General features: G+C 41.5%; 1 protein-coding gene across 2 annotated transcripts; it reads right to left on the reverse strand.

Moving 5' to 3' along the window:
• Positions 1-2,497: 2,497 nt before the first annotated feature.
• Positions 2,498-20,354, reverse strand: slc1a4 (solute carrier family 1 member 4). Of its 2 annotated transcripts, none has more exons than XM_064317689.1 (8): positions 20,171-20,354; positions 15,151-15,193; positions 12,127-12,192; positions 8,774-8,940; positions 8,101-8,334; positions 7,055-7,249; positions 5,514-5,648; positions 2,498-5,140 (listed from the first exon to the last, which is right to left on the reverse strand). In XM_064317689.1, the coding sequence occupies exons 3-8, from the start codon at positions 12,172-12,174 to the stop codon at positions 4,876-4,878; spliced, it is 1,044 nt and encodes a 347-aa protein (XP_064173759.1). In that variant the 5' UTR covers positions 12,175-12,192; positions 15,151-15,193; positions 20,171-20,354; the 3' UTR covers positions 2,498-4,875. The 2 variants fall into 2 exon arrangements, with proteins under 2 accessions (XP_064173759.1, XP_064173758.1); XM_064317688.1 differs by lacking the exon at positions 20,171-20,354 and adding an exon at positions 16,739-17,376.
• Between the last annotated feature and the right edge of the window lie 94 nt (positions 20,355-20,448).

Below are 20,448 nucleotides of genomic sequence, written 5' to 3' on the forward strand. Positions count from 1 at the left end.
TCTCCTTGTTTGTAACATGCATTGCTTAAGATAGTTGAACCTTCATCTTCAGATTAGATGTTGAATACTAATTTTAACTTAATACATTTTTTAAAGAATTTTGATAAAGGTTGATCCAATAGGTTACTCTGCCTATCAACAAATTCAAACATTTAATTAATATCTTTGATAAAAATGACCAAATTAATTCAAATAAATATAGTTTATAAATTTGAACTGTCAATCAATGTACTTGTGTTTGGTATTCAGAGCACTGAACATTAAACAAGTGTTAGCTATTAAAACTGCTGGATTCCGAACATAAACATATTTCAATACTGCAGTGGAATGCTAGGAGCTAAATTGCTAATGGGTAAGAGTTGAAAAGATTGTTTGCAGACATTACATTACATTACATTACATTCATTTGGCAGACGCTTTTATCCAAAGCAACGTACAAGAAGTGCATTTTCATGATCGTAGACAACTGCTGAACACGGGTTCAGTAAGGTACAATTACTTATTTTGTACAGCTATTTCTAGCTGAGAACAATGAACACTATCCTGGTCTAACATCTGCAAAGCCAAACTAGGCAGAATTTTTTTAATTTTTTTTTTTTTTTTTTTTTTAATATATATATATACACAGCATGGTGGTGGTTATTCTAGGTATAGTCTGAAGAGATGAGTCTTCAGGCCACGGCGGAAGATGGATAGTGAGGGGGAGGTTCGGAGAGGGACGGGGAGTTCGTTCCACCACTGGGGAGCTAGGGTGGAGAAGCTCTGTGATCCCTTTGGGCGGGTGGGAGGGTTACAAGACGCCCTGCTGCTGCAGAGCGGAGTGGTCGAGCAGGCACATAGAATTGAGTCATGTCCTGCAAGTAGATGGGGGCTGTCCTGTTGGCGGCAGTGTAGGCAAGGGTCAGGGCTTTGAATCGGATCCTGGCAGCGACCGGTAGCCAGTGAAGTGATCGCAGCAGAGGAGTGACGTGGGAGAATTTGGGGAGGTTGTAGATGAGCCGGGCAGCGGCATTCTGAATCATCTGTAGTGGCTGTATGGCACAAGCTGGCAGGTTTGCAAGGAGAGAGTTGCAGTAATCAAGGCGAGAGGTTACCGTAGCCTGGACGAGCAGCTGGGTGGAGTGCGTCGTCAGGTATGGTCGAATCCTCCTGATGTTGTATAGGAGGAATCTGCAACTGCAGACCTTTTCATCATATTGGCCAATAGCATTGACATCTGTTCTTCTGGAAAGAATGGTTATGAATCGGCTTGTTTATTACATTTTTTTAAATTAATAGGTTTTTTTATTATAAATTATCAGAATGGTTTCAGAATTGTACAATGGACTCACAGCAGTTTTCAATCCAAGATTTAAATGTGGGTCCTGGGGCATTCAGGAGTAGATGGTAATGAAGTTTCTGACAAAATTGGAGTCTAATAAGGAGTCTATTGCAAAGGAAATTATTGACCTTAATGACTTTTTGGAAAACCGTAAGGTCAAGAAGGGAGTGACAAAATGAATGGGAAGAAGAGAACAGGGGTAGGCGTTATTTTTCAATGCATTAAAATGAAAACTATTTATATGGAACCTGACAGGAAGGACAGAATCATTCAAATTAGATTAAGATTTGGTCACTGTTGTTTGGCTAGCTGTCTTAGAGTAAGTGTAAAACATCCAGATGAGCTGTGTCAGTGTGGTAGCCCAGGAAGGAGAGGAACTTCAGTCAGGAGAGGAACTTCAGCAAGAAGAGATAAAAATAGCATAAGGAACTGACAGACATAAAAGTTTCTTTTTTCTATTAAACCTGCAAAAAATGAATGAATAAATCTTGCAAAAAAAAAATAAAAAATCATCAATCTACTGAAAGGATAATTTGACAATATTTGCACTCCACTGGCCTTTACTTTTTGAACTAAAAAACATGACATGCAAGTATCTCTTTTAGACAGTGGAGGGCAGCAATATGCCATGCAGCATCAAGCCTGCTGGTAATGTATTAGAAGAAGAAGGACATTATTTTAAGGGAAATTTGGAGTTGGGAACACAAAAGTCAAGAAAGAGGCATGGGAACATATAGGCTTCCACATAAATGCGGCTTTCCCACGTCTGTCCTCTCTATTATAATCTTAATACCCTCGCGACTGAGGCGATACCTTTTTAAAACCTTCATGTTCTTAAATATTTCTAAAACACTGACCCGATTATAAATCAGATTGCCAGGTTTTAAAACTGTCTGTGAGTTTTAGTGAATTAAAAGCCCTCTTAACTACCCATAACTTTTCGCCGATTCAGGAGTGGTTTTAGTGCTAAAATGCTTAGCTAATGCTTATGCTAAAATGTAAATTACTCTTAGACCAAAAACTTTAGGAGACACAAAGTAAGGACTTACATGCCTGTTAGGTTTCTCCCGAATTAGCCAGTTAGGAGCTAATATTAGCCTTAAGACATTTAGTATTTATACTAAACCTTCAAAATCATCGTTTTCGAATATCTTGATATAAAGTTAGACAAAACAATTTGGTGCGCGACACAGCTGCTTTAGATTTAATGTTAAAATGTTGTAGACAAGGCAAAAATTATAGAGAATTTTGAGGAAACTGGGTTGAACAATCACATTTCAAAACAGGACGTATCTAGACAACATTAGTCAAAACATGAGATTGGTAACCAAATCATTTCCAAAAATGGCCAGCCTATAGAGAAAAGCAAAAAGTTTTTAAAAATGTTAATTCATTAAAATGAATTTACACCAATTGGCAACAATTTCAATAAATCAAGTAGGAAAATAGATTGCATTAAATATTTCATAGATGTTTCAAAAATTATAAAATGTTACAAAATATTAGAATAAATTAACATGTTATCTACCTTTTGCATGGTTTGTCTCTATTGACTTACCCCAGTACATTCAAAATATAATCAGCTAGTGCTGTCTGTCCCACAACAGTGTTCACCTCACAAGTTAAAAACAAAAAATACTGAAATGCTCAATATAATTGAATATAGTGCCATGAAATTATACATTTACCATCATAAAATGCTACGAAACAGAGCTTTTCGATAATCAGTGTTTTACCATAATATAACCTTCAACCACTAAATCAATCCTAAACATCACACTAACATTTCCCCCTTATTTGTAGTTCTTCAGTTATTTCAGGTTCCCTTATTTATATTTTTTCCACTTACTTCAGGTTATGAAACTGCCAATAAGTGAAAGTCAGTTAATGGCTATAAAGTTCACATGTATTCTTTAATCAAATTTTTTTTTAAACCAGTGGCCATAGCCGTTTTTAAGGTTTTAAGATGAAGAGAATGGTGGGGTCTGGGGAAATTAACAATATGCAAAAAGGGTACTTATGTATACAAACAAGGCCTTTTAACACAATCAATTTTTAAAAAACAAGGCCTTTTAAAACACAAATTTAAGATAAAAAGACAGCGATTCTTATGCCGGACAGTCAAATGCAATACCAGTAGTGCTATTTCATTATCAGTCACTTAAAATATACACGGTAAAAATCACGGATTTCAACTTCAAACTCAAATCATGGCCTCTGCTGACTTTCAGCATGCTTCAAACACTTAAGTGCTTATCTGAAGACTGGCTGAAGAGTCTACACACCTTGTGAAAAAAACCTACAAGATGGTAGATCTCCTGGAACAGGGCTGGGCAGCACAGATCCCACAGCCCTCCAGGACTGAAGTTTGAGAACCCTGGTCTAAATATATATTTTAAGAGATGACACAGTTTTACCTCTGGGTGGCAGCAGACTGCAAGTTTTACACAAACGTCCAAAAGATAAAACATATAAACCATATATATATATATATATATATATATATATATATATATAATAAACAGGGGCCAGGTAAGATAAACCTGTATGTGCAAGCATTTTCTAAGGGGCACATCGCTTGGAAAGGTAACTGTAACCTTATTTTGCTTCTAAAATCATATTTTATCCGGTTGGAGTTCTGACTTAGGCAGGAAGCCCAAGGGCTGTTAGGCAGTTACTTTCCACAGTTGGTTTTGTTTCAGAAAACCCAGACACGAAAGCTGAGAATCTCACATTCGCCCAAAGTTTTTAAAAGAGTAAAAACCAAACACTCAGAAGCAAATGGAACATGATACAGTGCCAGGCAGACTTATATCCATAAACAAGGACTTGTATATTACGGCAGCTATCATTTTGAACATATATATATATATATATATATTAGGGCTAGCCCTTGCTCATTTTGGCATCAACACACTCAAAATGACTGCTATTAACGTTAAGTCTCAGATCAGACTCATCACAAACACCAATGACCAAACGTGTCATGCAACCATATTCATAGAACTAAAATTGAGAACCTGCTTGGCCCTCACCAGATAAAAACGTGTGAATCAAGTGAATACCTGTCCTTAACAAAACACACAGATGGGAATGATGCCTAACTTCAAAAATATTCACAATGTTTCCTGCTCATCATCTGCAAATAGTTAATATTTCACATGCTATGCCAAGACAATCAGGACAGAGGGGTTACACTGTAAATAATTTCCTCACTACACCATCTCATAACCCCTCATACTCATTCATATCACTCATGCAAAAGAAAGTGCATTTTCAAATATAAAACCCTGACCACAGATGCAATTTCCTTCCACCGAACAGAACAGATTAAAAGAATAAAAAAGCAGTTTAAAAACAAGTGGCAGAATTAGTCAGGTAGCTGGATCTTCAAGAAATCACACAATTAACCACAATACAAACCATCAGCAGACATATCCCCATGTACACTCAATTTACAGTAGGGCACATTTTTACCACCAGTAATCTTCACAGGTAAAAGAAGGCTAGTGTGAAACAGATTCCAGGGTTCTTTTTTTATGTGGGGGAGGGGCTCAGAGTGAGGATTCCACGGCAACGGTGTCCTCATTGGCACCGGGGGAGACGTTTACGTCCTGGTTCTGCCGCACGACAAGTGGCGACGTCTCCTGCTCCGCCTGCAGGTTGGCCACTGCCTCCACCCTCACCTCTGCCAGCTCATCTTCCTCTTCCTCATCCAGCTGCCGTTTCCGCTTCTTCATCCCTTGCTCGTTGATGTGGTGGAGAATCCCCGCCCCCAGGGCGTCGCCCTCCACGTTCACCACTGTGGTGGTACGGTCCCTGAAACGCAACAGACAGACCACAAATGTTTAAACACAATTTATAATGGCGGCTGGAGAAACAGGGCTAGGGGTACACATTCTAAATACAGAATACCATTGAGAAAATGTATACTGTTTCCTGAATGTGATATGTATAGTGTTTTAAGACATTACAAATTTCAGTCCTTGGGATCCCTGTGTATACTGTTTTTTGTTCCAGATAATCCACAGTTAGAGCCTGAGAACAACCATTTGCATGTTTCATTAACTTTTGTCATAACCAAGTCATTCCTAGATAGCATCTACATTTCAAGGCAGTAGGCTCAAGTATTTTCAGCATGGCAGTAGTGTCAAGGTGGCCATGTACCCAATAAGGGGGCATGATTACTTACACAATCCAATCAACAGCCAGCATGAGTGACAGGTCATTGGTGGGCAGCCCAATGGCCTCCAAGATGATGGCAATGGTGATGATTCCCCCAGCTGGGATGCCAGCTGCCCCCACACTGGATGCGGTGGCCGTCACACTAAACACAAAACATTCAGCAGCAGAGTTTATGCAGGTTTTAGCAGACATTAGACTTATAACCACTTTGCATGTCATTTAAGACATATTTTACAGCCAAAATAATTGCAAAAAAGACTTTTTGAACTGCTATTGAAGTACTGGCTCAAACAAAATTATTAACCTGAAGTTAAATATGAATTTTCAGAAGGGAAATCCTATAGTTAATGGAAGAAAAAGGACACCAATATCTGAAGTTTAAAGTTTAGACATTTTGTAACGTCATGTTAATTTAATTGGAAAAGCCAAAGAACCAACTTTACTTCCATCAAGTTCTTCATCAATGAAGTCATGGGGAAAAAAATAACCACGTAGAAATGTCAGTATGATGCTGAAGTGAGCACATGCATGCTGTGATTTGTCAGAGTAATGTGGGCGTTAGCGAAAGGACTGTGAGGGTTGTCTTCAAATCTGATTGGCTAGAGTAGAACCAGTGAAAAAAAAACATATTTGTGGATTTATTTGCACATCTTGCTGTGAGGATTGTCTAAAAAATCCCCAAATAAAAGCAAGTGAGCCCACACGAGCCAGGCGATTCGTAAATGCACATCGAGTCATTTTTCTGGAGAGAATTGCCACTAGCCAGGCCCAGGACCAATCGGCCGCAGCTAGTGTTTCCTGAGAGAACTAGCTTTGCGCATTCCATGCACGCCGCTCATTGCTCTCAGTGTAAAACGAGAGAAGCCTCATCTGTTGGAGGAGAAAGTGAGCAGCACTGTCATGACAGGGCAGAACTGTTTGTGCACTGCTGGGTAACCAGCTAACAATTTCATTGAACAAAATATTTATATTTATCCTTTACCTAATCTATGTGACATGGAAAATTGATTTTTTAATCTTTGCTCCCCGTGGATACCGTTTAACTATTCTTTATTTCAGTTTTGATATACAGATAGGCTACAACTACTCATAGAAGGTATGCATGCAAAAGCTTGATACGAGTCTGTGGCAACAGTTCTTATGCACAGAAGTGCTCTGATTGATGGTTCAGCTAGCCAAACAAGAGGCCAACAAAGGGTCACTTAGCCTGCTGCACGTCTTGTGGGAGGAAACCAGAGTACCCGGCAGAAACCCACACAGCCACGCCACACAGAGTCTTGATTCCAACTCAGCAATATCTGTGCTGTGAGGCATGAGAGGCATGAGCCCCTGCCCCTGTATGCCTGAGCAAGGTATTCAGGTCACCTGTTTCCCTAAATATCTGGGTGTTATTAAGTGAAAATGATAACTTCAGTATGCAAGTATGCGCTACAAACTGCAAAGACACTGCCCATGCATTTAAATAACATGTATCACACATCTGAGCCAGCTTCTGATCACACCCACTGCACACAGGATTACAACTGTGTTTCGAGCCGGAGTACGTACAGTATGGTGAAGATCTGCCCCGCGTTGAGCTCGGTGTTGTTGAGCTGGGCGATGAACACGGCAGCGACGCACTGGAAGATGGCCGCCCCGTCCATGTTGACCGTGGCTCCGATCGGCAGGATGAAGCGGCTGATCCTCTTGTCCACGCCATTGTTCTCTTCCACACACTTCATCATAGTGGGCAGGGTCGCCGAGCTGGTGGGACACAGTGGCATCATAAGAGAAGGGTTCAGATAGCAGACAGTGCACTGCAAGCCTTTTTACCTTCTCCTGAATCAAACAGAAAATTCAAATTATTATAGCGGGTCCCACTTATTTCTATAAGCAAGTGAATTCAGTCATGATTTTATCCAGAGAGATGAATTGTCATTTCACAGTTTCTCTCCTCATGTTTCCCATGGGTAGACCAACCTGCCTCCTGACATGAATATCCCAGTTAATTACATCATATTTGGTGCTGGTTGACCAAGGAACTCTATGAACCTTTAAAAGCCTATAAGAATGTCAGCGTCTGACTGGATTAGTAAAGTCCCCAGCCAACAGAGCTCATTGTGTAATTAGTGACTGTCAAATCGGGTTAGAGGAAATTCCAGACCGAGGGCAATTCTGGAAAAAAACTGGAGGCCAATAATTATAGTAATGCAAGGCAAAAAAAAAACTAATTCAAGCATTAAGACAACTGATTTAGAAGAAACACAGGGTCCGTTTTAACCTCATCAGCCTGTTTGATTGTTTCGTCTTTGTATTTGTTCTGACTGTACAGAGTTACGCAATTATTAATCCTAGCCTCACGAGTGCATTGATTTTGTGACTGGCATCCCGGCCTCAGTGTGAGACATCTGTCTGGCGCAGCAGGTGTGGTGCCTGGAGCAGGTGTAGTAACTGGAGCAGGTGTGGTAACAGGAACAGGTGAGGTACCTGGAGCAGGTGTGGTAATAGGAGCAGGTGTAGTAACTGGAGCAGGTGTGGTAACAGGAGCAGGTGAGGTACCTGGAGCAGGCATGGTACCTGGAACAGGTGTGATTACCTGGAGCAGGTGTGGTTACCTGGAGCAGGTGGCAAAGGCTGTGGTGAACGGAGTGATGAGCCCTGCCAGGAAACTGAAGGGGTTCTTGCGGGTGAAACCGAAGTAGATGAGGGGGAGGACGATGCCCCCGTGGATCATGTGCCCGAGAATCGAGGCGAAGATGTACTTCCCCAGGCTGGTGACCAGCAGCACCACGTCCTCCATCTCCACGATCTTACTGCCCACCAGGAACATGATGCCAATGGGGACGTACCTGTTTAGCACAGAGAAAAAGGCTAAAGCGTTCACCGTGCTCTCACTTTATCTAACACCTATAACAATGCTCTTTTCATAAATCATGGAAAATAAATCAAATATTCTAAGAAAATATTTTAATATGCACACGTGCAACCTCTGGAGGTATAGTGTCACTGTAGATGCTGCTCTGGAGTTACTTGAAGTGTATCTTCTTGCTTTAAACCAATAACTCAAGAAAGCCGCTATCCCACCCGTTATAATGTAGACAGACCGTCAGAAACTTCCGTATCTGAAAAGTACTTCGCTGCACACAACAACTTTGGTTTCAGCTGATTTTCATTATTTCAACATAATAAAAATGAACTGTTACCAATTACCCATTACAGCACAACATATTAAAAAAGATAAAGGAGAGGACGGACTGAGATCTAAGGTCTCATGACCAAGGTGCTTACCACATGATCCAGGAGACGAGGACCATAGTGGCTTCATTGAATGCATTGAAGAAGCGTATAAGCTCCTCCCCCTCGTCACCCAACTTCCTCAGGGCAACACCAAATACCATGGCAAACAGAACCAAGCCCAGAATGTTCATGCCTTCGATTTCCATGCCAACTGGTACCTACAAGCCAGCACAACACATCAGAACACCATCACTTGCCTGGAAATAATGGCAATATGACTAAGTCATATTCAGTAATTTAATAAAACACCCAGAGAAATTGCCTACCTGTATGAAAAATGTATTTAATTATTTAAAAATAAGAAGATTAGAACGTACAACAAACAGAAAATATTAATAAAATTCACATCTACAGTACACTGTGTTGAGAAAATAAATAGTGTTTCATAATGAGAGCCAGCGATGGATCACCATATCACATAACCCACCAAATGCTTAAAGTGGCCTCCCAATACGGAGGTCATTCTGTACACAGGCCTTAAGCACACATGAATTCCACATCTCACAACATTCCTTTCAATCAGTAAAATGCAAGGAGAGTGACCAATGCAAAGTCATGAGAAGTGTAGCGATGCCAGTGCAATTCATCCATTGATCCAGCCTCTCTCAAGTCAAATGACGTTCGACTTTTAGCTCCCTTCCACCACCCCTTAGGGGGTAATAATTACAGGGTCTCTCCATCAAAATTAAACCAGAATTTAGGCGCTTTATGGACTTATACTTCCTATTCCTATTTCCTGTCCCCCCTAGGGGACACCGTGGTGTCATCATCACCCACCGCAAAAAACCTTGGAGTGGTGATGGACAACAGACTGTCCCTCTCCCAGAACATAACGGCGGTGAGTCGAACGTGCAGGTTCTTCCTGTACAACATCCGGAGAATCCGCCCCTTCCTCACCACCTACGCAACCCAGCTCCTGGTTCAAGCGATGGTCCTGTCCCGCCTGGACTCCTGCAACTCGCTGCTGGCTGGTCTGCCAGCATCCGCCATCAGACCCCTGCAGCTCATCCAGAATGCTGCAGCGCGTCTGGTCTACAACCATGACATTCCCATGTCACCCCCTTGCTCACTGACCTCCACTGGCTGCCTGTTATGGCTCGCATCAAATTTAAGACTTTGGTGCTTGCATACCAGGCAGCTAAGGGGTCAGCACCAGGATACATCCAGAGGATCATCAGACCCTACACACCAGCCAGACCTCTCCGTTCTGCCACCTCTGGACGCTTGGCACCTCCCCCTCTTCGTGTCTGTACTTCCCGTTCGCGTCTGCTGTCTGTCCTGGCCCCTCGCTGGTGGTCAGAACAGCAGAGAATCTGACTACCTTCAAACGCAGACTAAAGACTCATCTCTTCAGGCTGCACCTTTCCCCACCCCTCCCTAGCCTATAGTTTAGCTCAATGTACCTAGTTAGGCTAATGAGATCACGTTAGTTTTGTATTTGGCAGGATTGTTTTGTCTGATTCTGATTAGGCAAATGTGATTTCAGTGCTAGTTTGTACTCGGCAGGATTGTTTGTTTGTTTGCTGAACAGGTTACCCTACAGGGTTGGAGTCCTGATCTATGTGGTCACTTCTGGCACTACGATCTTTACTTCACTCTAGTGTGTTTCTTTTGTACCTCTGCACCTTGAACTGTTGCACTTGTTGTACGTTGCTCTGGATAAGAGTCTGCTAAATGCCTGTAATGTAATGTAATATTTCCCTGACACTTCCCTCAGGCATTATTTTTGTATTAAAGGGGCAGTTCACTCGAAAATGAAACTAAGGCATATGCAGGCAGTGTCAACCCTGGTCTGCATTCATCAGATAATCCACATTTGTGTGTAACTTTGATGTAGAAGTAAATGCAAATGTTATACTTTAATTTACACCCCTTCAGCTTTTGTGAGATCGCTGAACTCACCAAAACTCTGTGAATATAAAAAAAAAAGATTGGTTTCAGTTGTCAGTCAGAGTTAAGGACAAGGACTGACTTTACCCCAGCCCCTGAGGGAAACCACAATCAGCCCTGAAATATTTATTTCCATTTTCAGAGCATTGTCGCTTTAGTTCAATGTGGGCCGACCTGAAGCTTTAAGTGGTGAAAAGCACTTGCCATCCACAGATGGTGCAGTGAACAAGGTACCAAGGCCATCTGACAACAACATGATCCTGTCCATCGCAACAAATTAGCATATTCCCCCATATGGTGAAAGGACAAAAGGTGATACTGTATGTATCATACCATTTCTAAACAACACACAGCAGTGTCATAGTGCACAAACAGTGCGGTTTCTGCACTATTTACCTGTTTAATTATGGCAGCAGCAAGCCTGAATTTTTAAGGATGGACTTCAATTATACACATATGCCACCAAAAACATGTGGAAACTACCTTCTTCAGCTGTTTTACTCCTGCCATGAAAATAACTAAGTTAAAGCTTGTAGAGGAACAAAGACTGAAATTCCTTTGTGGTTATTTGTGAAGTGGCAGTGTCAGTTCAGTGGCAGTGACAGTTCAGTAAGACAATTACTAGCACAGGTACAGGCACCAGAGGTTGAATTCCACCATTTTAGCAGACTCAAGGCCATAAAGCACATTGTAAATGCAGTTATCCCAGTAAGAGTAAAATAGACAGGCGTCTACACCAGTACAAATACACTACATTTCCAAAAGTATGTGGTCACCCCTTCTCATTAGTGACTTCGACTATTTCTGCCACACCCATTGCTAACAGGTGCATAAAATCAAGCATACAGCCATGCAATCCCCATAGACAAACAGTGGAAGTAGAATGGGTTGTACTGAAGAGCTGTGACTTTCAGCATGGCACTGTCATAGGATGCCAGCTTTCAAAGAAGTCAGTTTGTCCAATTTCGGCCCTGCTAGAGCTGCCCCAGTCAACTGTAAAAGCTGTTACTGTGAAATGGAAACATACTGTAGCACCGTGGAGTGCTGAAGTGTGTAGTGCGTAAAAATCATCTGTTCTTGGTTGCAACACTCACTAAATAGTTACAAATTACCTCTGGAAACAATGTCAGCACAAGAACTGTTCGCCAAGAGCTTTGTGAAATGGGTTTCCATGGCTGAGAAGCAAGCCTGAGATCACCATGCAGAATGCCAAGCTTTGGCTAGAGTGGTGTAAAGCACACCGCTATTGGACTCTGGAGCAGGTCTCATGCACCACAGGGTCAGTGGAGGTGCACACTATGGCCAGGTGTCAGGTGAAATCAACCACATCAGTAGAAGGGGACATCACAATCTATTGGTATTCCTTCACGTTGGACATTAGAGCACTCAATTTTCACCAACAACAATCTTTTCTCTACATTATCGTATAAAAAATACATAATGTTGGCGTTTACCTTTTCGTAGATGAGCGTTCCATTTGTGTTGTTTCCCGCAGTGATCATCTTGTAATTAGTGGCATACTGTGGATAGGACAAAAAGACAAAAATATTACAATGTCTAACATCAGCACAGTTTTTACTTTTCTGAATTGGGAAACTTTCATTCACATTTGTAAACCTGACCCGTGAAACATTATGAATTTAGCAGGGTGTAGATTAGCATGTGCATTCTCTGAAATGCATGTAGCTAGCTTCCTTTTGTATGTGGCGGGATATAACCTTTATTTTCAAAGATGGTATTTCTAAATATAATTGTGCTGCCGTGGTAACGCATTTCCACACTTGCGGGACAGGCACTCTTCACGGTAAGGACAGTGCTTCTGGCATTGTGTTGAAAGTGCTGCGAGGGCAACAGCCACAGATTCGCTTGAGGTCACATCTGTCCAGATTATAAACAAGTCAGGGGTTCTTCATGGTAGGATGAACTTAAACGATAATACAACAAGGCTATTTAAACTTCCGTCCCCAAATTATAATTAGTAATGAATGAATGTTAGTACTCGAATACGACTATTCACATAGCAGTGCACAAAGCACAGGCTGTAAACAGGCTGAGCTCTCTCTCCACCGCGACTGTGTGTATCTAGTGAGCGATACCACAAAACTTGCTCATGACCACAAAGGAACCCTGCCCCCTCCCATCTGAATTCTAAATACTACAGCTGTTTCCTTACTCATAATTTTAGCTATATGAATATGAATAATCTTGAAAAAATTCATAAGGAACAAATATTCGTACTTAATGTCGGATATCGCATTCAGGAAACATCCCTACTAAACCCAATCCTATCACTGCATTTACGAGCACTAGCCCGACCACTTAGCAAAATGACCAACATTACACTCGAAATGCTCATAGTTTTTCTAGAATTGTTTCAATTGCGCTGTTATTCACCCATTTCCTTTACTTCATGCGTCTCATTGACATTCACTGTAAGACTCTGATAACTGAAACCCTGCTCTGCAGCACTGTTATTGAAGCAACTGGTGGCTAATTGTTTATGAACACTTGAGGATTTTTCTTTGGTGGCTCAGGTCCAGCTCTGTTACAAAGCACCATTTATAACTCCACTGAAGAAGAGCGGGCAAGCAGTGTGCCCACAGAGATAATATTGGGGATATATATTTATTCATACAGCAACTGTGAAATGCCAATCTATTTTAGGACAAGGGCGTTTGTGAGGTAGAGCTGCATGTCCCCATACACTCAAACTTAGAAAACAACTTTAAGTGAGAAAATAACGCCATCTAGTCCTTGTTTTGACCCTTTTAAATTGCAAAGAAAGGGACTAAAAAGATGGACATGCTAAAGAAAATAATTTTTTACTTTTAAGGACACAAGTTTTTGCCGGACCCTGGGGGCTGGTCTAGAATGGTCATTGTCTGTAACTGTGGGAGTGATTGACTGATTTACTCCCACTGTTGATATGCGCACGTGCAGCTAGCATTCATGCCAGGGTTTAGTAACTGATATTTATAGTATATTGATAGTATATTTTACTTTATTGCTATTAACAATACTTCAGTTGCTATCCTGGAAGGCTTCTTCCAGATCAGATCCAGTGTGTTATTTTCCTGTTACCCTGAACTACTTTTCTCACCCCCCTTTGTGATAAGGAGCATGGTGTCTGTAACTGTGGGAGTGATTGACTGATTTACTCCCACTGTTGATATGCGCACGTGCAGCTAGCATTCATGCCAGGGTTTAGTAACTGATATTTATAGTATATTGATAGTATATTTTACTTTATTGCTATTAACAATACTTCAGTTGCTATCCTGGAAGGCTTCTTCCAGATCAGATCCAGTGTGTTATTTTCCTGTTACCCTGAACTACTTTTCTCACCCCCCTTCGTGATAAGGAGCATGGTGTACACAGCCAGCATTCCCATTAGCGTTAGCTAGCAAGCTAATAGCACTTAGTTAAAAGAGTAAAAGCAAAGTCGGAAATCAAGGCCATGCCCACAATCCCTCACTAAGCCACGCTGTTGCATTCTGGACTACTGAGGCTGCCAGCATGCCAGAAACCAGTGTAGTAAATCAGTATCCTCTTAATAAATGATTGATTTCTCACTGTAAGAGTGTTGCAGAAAGTTGATTAGCAGAGATTCAAGGCAAAACCCCTGACATGTTGTCCCTAATGGGCTGAAATGAATATCTGATACTTATAGATGGTGCTATAGCGAGTAGAAGACACTCTCCTATTAAACTCCATTTAGCCTCTGTGTCAATATCACCGTGTGACATCACACCGTCAATAGAACTCGAGTTTAACTACAAAAAACGGAAATACAATACTATATAAAAAATAGGACAATGGGGTCTGGGTTGTGTGTTATTTCAATTCTAACAATGTGAAAGTGTTTTAGCCTGGGGTTTTCCTTTAAGTTGTTCAATTAATTTCTTTCTCTACAGTATTAATACACAAAATGTGCTGCTGCCTCTCAGTTCATTGGAAGATACTAGTCACATGACTTAATTGGTTACAGTGGCTTTGTCAGAGTCTCTGAGTCCATCAGAGGAAACAGCGTTGGCATGGCCCGGCTGAAGTGTTCTACTCCAGCCAGCTACACTGAACCGCGTGGCCCTCTTTAGACTTTAACTAAGTCACATAATTCTGTGAAATGGGAGCAGGCAGTCGCCGGTATGTTAAAGACCAGTAAAAGGGGCCAGGTTGCCAGGCTGCCGGGATTGGAACTGGCTCACTATGGTAACATTGGGCGGCTTTAATGGGGGCCAGAGAAGGTGATAAATGTCCACCCATTGCATGACAGAAAGAAAGAAATGGTCTTTTAATTGGGTGTCTCCCTTCAATTGTCTTTCATTGGTCTGTAAATATGAAGGTAATTAAGGAGCAGGCACTGACACAAGATGGTCTTGCTGGGTGTTGTGTGTTTTGGATCAGGCCTGGGGAGGACGGGTACTCAGCTTCCAGAGAGAGGTGGCGGGGGGGCGGGGAGCAGGGAAGTGATAACTTACTGAGCGAAAAGCAGCTGCAACCAAGTTCGCAGGAAACAGGTTTCTAGGAAAGAAAGAGGAGACAAATAAAAATAATAGTTTGAATTAACCCAAAAGCTGTCCACATAATTAACATTGTCAATGTGCTGTGGCAAAGGACTATCCCCAAAGTGAAATTTGCTACCTCTGTTGCTTTGTTAAATTTTACAGAGCCGAGTCTGTCTGACGTAAGTCTGAAAGCCCACTGTGCACAACTGCTTATGACAGGGCCATTCTCTGACCTTCAGGACCTCCATGGGAACCCTGACAGCTGCTTCTTTCTGTCATCATAAATCATCAAACCAACATTAAATACATTTAGAAACCTCTCTCTCTCTCGAACACAAACAAAATCATTGCATTTTATGTACAGCATTTTCGCCAACAATAACTAAATTTATGCAGAGCCCATAATAAATTGTATATTCCAGCTTTTTTGCTACTGTATAACTCCATTTATCTCATAGCCCTTTACTGTATGTGCTGAGTGATAATGGCATGGGCAGCACAGCAGTTTGCATCAGCTGTTTCCTCCCATAACGCCGTGGGTCAGCTCATTTGAAAGCGCAAGTGTTCCCTCAGCTGAAATGTTAGAATAGTACTATTTTTGCGGGTAAATATATTCAACAACTGCAGAATACCACCCCAAATGCCAAGAAACGTGCATTTATGGTGATTTCTTCATGTAACTGCATAAACCACTAAACAATACTAACTGAATTTTTCCCAGCATAAATTTGCTTTATTCTAACATGCGTTTAAGAAAAACAAAGGTTAGCCATCTAGGTATTCATCAAGAAGCGATTACAGTATCTCTATTCAAAATTTATCTGTAATTCACTTAAGAGCATGATCTGAATCCATATTGGTAGCGTTGCATTGTTTGTTTTTTCTTGTTGCCTTTCTGTTTTTTTCACTATCACTGAAATGGAAAGTCCTGAGGAAATCCTCAGTACTACTCTGGATTTCTGGATATAGGTCAAACTACATAGTACAGCCTGCCCGAGAACTGCTGCCTCAGCTCTGGGCAAGAACCCAGGCATTGATGTGTGTAACCTATATAGACTAACACTGAGGAACCACCCCCCCCCCCCACCCCCCCAGGGTAAGACGCCCCCTTAATTTTCTTCCTGATCTGGCTCCATTGTGCCAGATGTTATATCTGCACATTTATTGAATGTTCCTGCTCTTTTGAATTTTGACATTTTCATCTGATTCACCTGAATTGTCAGATTTATCACACTGGAACCGTTTTGAACGAGTTTCTTTTTTGTGCTATAACAGAGTCACTGTTAAAATTATTTTTTACATATTAGTTTAAGCATAAATACTATTTAAACACAAAATTGATGTCCAAATGTTTTGTTAAATTGACATTTCGCCCATATTGTGCTATCGCACACCGGAGTGAAGGGCAGCCATGCCTACACTAGTAGTCTACTATTTCGATGGGCTCTCACATACACTTCAACAGGGGGCACATGGCATGTAATGACTAGCTATATCTACCATATCTGTGCGATACTTAAATGCATATGTCACAAAGCAAAGAGCAATGTGTTCGCGTTACCTGGCGAGATCTAAAAAGGAGTCCGTTGTTTCTTTGTTGGCAGAGACGGTCTCAAGCCCCAACTTATTGGAGTTAAGACCACCGGCACCGACGCCCGGTTTAATAATAAATGCAAGTGCCACTCCAATGGCCGAGGCAATCAAGGTGGTCACCAAAAAGTATGACACCGCAATTCCACCCAATTTACCCAAAGACCGGGTGTCCAGGCTGGCCGCCCCCGAGATCAGGCTGCACACTACCAAGGGAAGGATTATCATCTTCAGCATCCTCAGAAGCATTTCTCCGGGGAAGGCGAAATAAGTCATCTGCGCCCGGGTGAGATTCATGTTACGGACCATCATGCCGAGACCGACGCCAGCCAGGACCCCCGAAACAGTCAATATCACCATCAGGTTCCTTTTGAAAAATAAAGCGAATTTAGCTATGAAGGTTTTATGATCATCTTTAACTGGAATTTTGCTCGTGGGAACAGAGCATTCGGACACTGCATGTCCGTTAATTTCGTTTGTCTTCTCCATTTCTGTTTAAAATAAGCACTAGTACTACAATCAAGAGGTAAAGGGCTAGAGAAATACAGTGCACCCCACAGACAACACGCAACTTCAGCCAGGCAAATGAACTGATCCAGGGAATAGTGCCAAACCGTTATGTAAAGCGCAATCCCGCTCCTCTACCAATGGTGTGCAAGTGTCGAAGCAGAATGGAAAGCGCACGCGCATTTTGAAATGATGCAACAGGACCAGAGATTGCTTCGAGCCGGTGTTTAATGATGAATCCGAGTCTGATATTTCTACAAGAGAATACAATGCATCATTTATCATTTTCTTGATAAATAATTATCAAGGATAATTCATATCCTCGATTAAGATTAACAAAAAGACGGTAAAAAAAAAAAAAATTCAATGAGCAGCGTAGTGTATTTGAATGAATTTCTTCGAATCGTTTATGCAAAATGTTCTATTTGGCCCAAGCAAAATTACTCAAATTACCCCCCCCCCCCCCCAAAAAAAAAAAAGTGAGTCACGAACATCCACAAACTGAACGCAAGAGTCGTTAATAGCCATTTTCAATTGGGTTTAAGTCAAGAGACTGCGACAACCATTACAAAACAGTAATCAGTTGACCATTTGGTGATTTTGAGGTATTCTTGGGATCATTTGTGTATGCGCTTGAAAAGTCAAAAACCTTCTTTTAGGCTGGGTCATTCCAGAATATCGGCCTTATTGTTTCTAAGCCATTGCTTTATGGTTTTTGCCATATCTGTCACGATACGGGGCTAGGACCCAGGCGCAGAGTGGGAACAAACACGAAACTCAAAAATGTAGATACAAATAAGATTTTACTAACAAAAAACAGAACAAAAAGAGCCACGAGGGGCACATAACAAAAACTAAAAGAATACAAAAAAAACAGAACTTCACAAGAACAGAAAACAAATGGCAGAAGCACAAGCAGGTCAAAACCACGGGCAGGAACATACGGTCAGAACAAACACAAGTCGGAAACAAACACAAGGAACCAGCACCCGAGTCAAGGGGACAAAGAACTTAAATAGACAGGGGTAACAAGACACAGGTGAACTCAAAGTACAATCAAACCAAAAAAGGAGGGGATAACAAGACACAGGTGGGAACAATGAGACACAATCAGAAACAATAATAAAAAAATTGAAAGCAATAATACAATTAACAGGGGAATGAGCAGGACACAAAACAGAAGTGCCGCCATCTGGCGGCCCAACAAGGAAAAACAGAGACAGAAACAGAACCATGACAATATCCTTTAAGTTGTTGAACTATTGGAACATGTATATTTGCCCTAAAATGCAGATCTCTTATTATTCTTATAATAAATATTAACAACTATAAAGACAGACTTTTTTTAGCAGTGTGATTTCACAATCATAGTCCGGGGAGTGTTTTATGATGAACGTAATATTAGGGAACAGTGAGTGTTCCATAGACACATAATACAGAGGTGTTGTAATCCTCTATATATCATGGTAAATCACAAGGGGAAAATCTATGTGGGTGCAAAGTGGGTGCCAGAACACCAATGAAACCTGCAATGTCATACTATTATTGTTTCATTCTCTGGTGATGGGGAATTTAATAAACCGCCAGCCAACCTCCACAAGAGCATCTGTAACATCACATATTACTCTGCTGATGGTTGAATGGCTCACTGCAGAATGAACCCTTCCGGGGTGGGGGGGCTATCACCGTGGTGCAGAGTTCAGCAAGGTGACAGCTGAGGGGAAAAAGCTGTTCCTGAAACTACTGATGATGTGAAAGGGCCTTCCCCAAATTGTTGCCACAAAGTTAGAAACCATGAAAAACTACCCCAGGCTATTATTCCTCTTCCACAAAACTTTACAGTTGGCACTATTCGGGCGAGTACAGTTGGCGCTATGCATTCTGCCAAACTCAGATTCATCTGTCAGACTGCCAGATAGTGAAGTCTGATTTATCACTCCAGTGAACGTGTTTCCACTGCTCCAGGTTGTGTGCTTTACACCACTCCAGCCGATGCTTGGCTTTGTGCACAGCTACTCGGTCCATGGAAACCCATTTCGTGAAGCTCTTGACAAACAATTCTTGTGCTGACTGCCAGGTCTGCACTACTACCCTCTTCAGCACTCCACAGTGCTCCTATATGTCTCCATTTCACAATAACAGCTCTTACAGTTGACTGCGGCAGCTCTAGCAGGGCAGAACTTTGATGAACTGACTTGTTGAAAAGGTGGCATAAAAATAAAAGAAGAGAGTCCCTTATATAGTGGTTTGTACAGTTGAATGCACCAGACGACATGTTTGAACTTTACAAAACGGTGAGATCAAATCAAACTATACACCATTACCCCTACCAATGAAGCACTCTGCTTTATGCACCAGGCAGCCAGGATGGGAAGTTTCCTTATATGGTCTAATGGTAATATGACAAGTCACATTACATCCATTGAAATGAACCCATATTTCGTATTGGTGCAAAAAATAAAAATAAAAAATCAAACCCAGGGAAGACATTAGAGGAGATGGGCTTAACTTGGCAAACGACCATTCTTTGTGTAAACATGTATGGACTTCATATTTCTATAAAGAAAATTGGCTTATACCAGTGGTGTCAAACTCGTGCCATGGAGGGCCGTGTGTATGCAGGTTTTCATTCCAGCCTCAGATCTTGATTATATAATTAGTTAAATTATTTGCTGAATTAGGGATGCAGGTTTGTGCACAATGGTGACCCGATGTCTATGGTGACCCGCATTGTCTAAATAAAAATGTTCTTATATTCTGTGCTTCAATGCAGTTAAACGCATATGGCTGAATGAGTAATTGGACTCAATTAAGGCAGCATTAATTGGTTGGAATGAAAACCTGCATACACACGGCCCTCCATGGCACGAGTTTGACACCACTGGCTTATACTTACAATGGTGTAGGCGGGGTTTCAAGGTCTTTTTTGCTACCAGGCGTTGCAGTAAATTGTTTAACCACTGGGGTGAAGGCTTCAAAGATGACGCGGGTTGTTGACCGAACGTAGCATCTGTCCTAGGCAATGAACTACATAAGTTCTTATACAGTTCAGTGGTCCTAGCCCTTTACAGGCGTGCCTACCTGTCTGCATGCATGTATATGGATTATGGAAAACGAGCGCGCCCTCTCATTCAAAAAACTGCACCGCCTCATATTGAAACGTAACTATCAAAA

The sequence above is a fragment of the Anguilla rostrata genome, chromosome 18, assembly GCF_018555375.3.
Source record: "Anguilla rostrata isolate EN2019 chromosome 18, ASM1855537v3, whole genome shotgun sequence".
NCBI classification, from domain to species: Eukaryota; Metazoa; Chordata; class Actinopteri; order Anguilliformes; family Anguillidae; genus Anguilla; species Anguilla rostrata.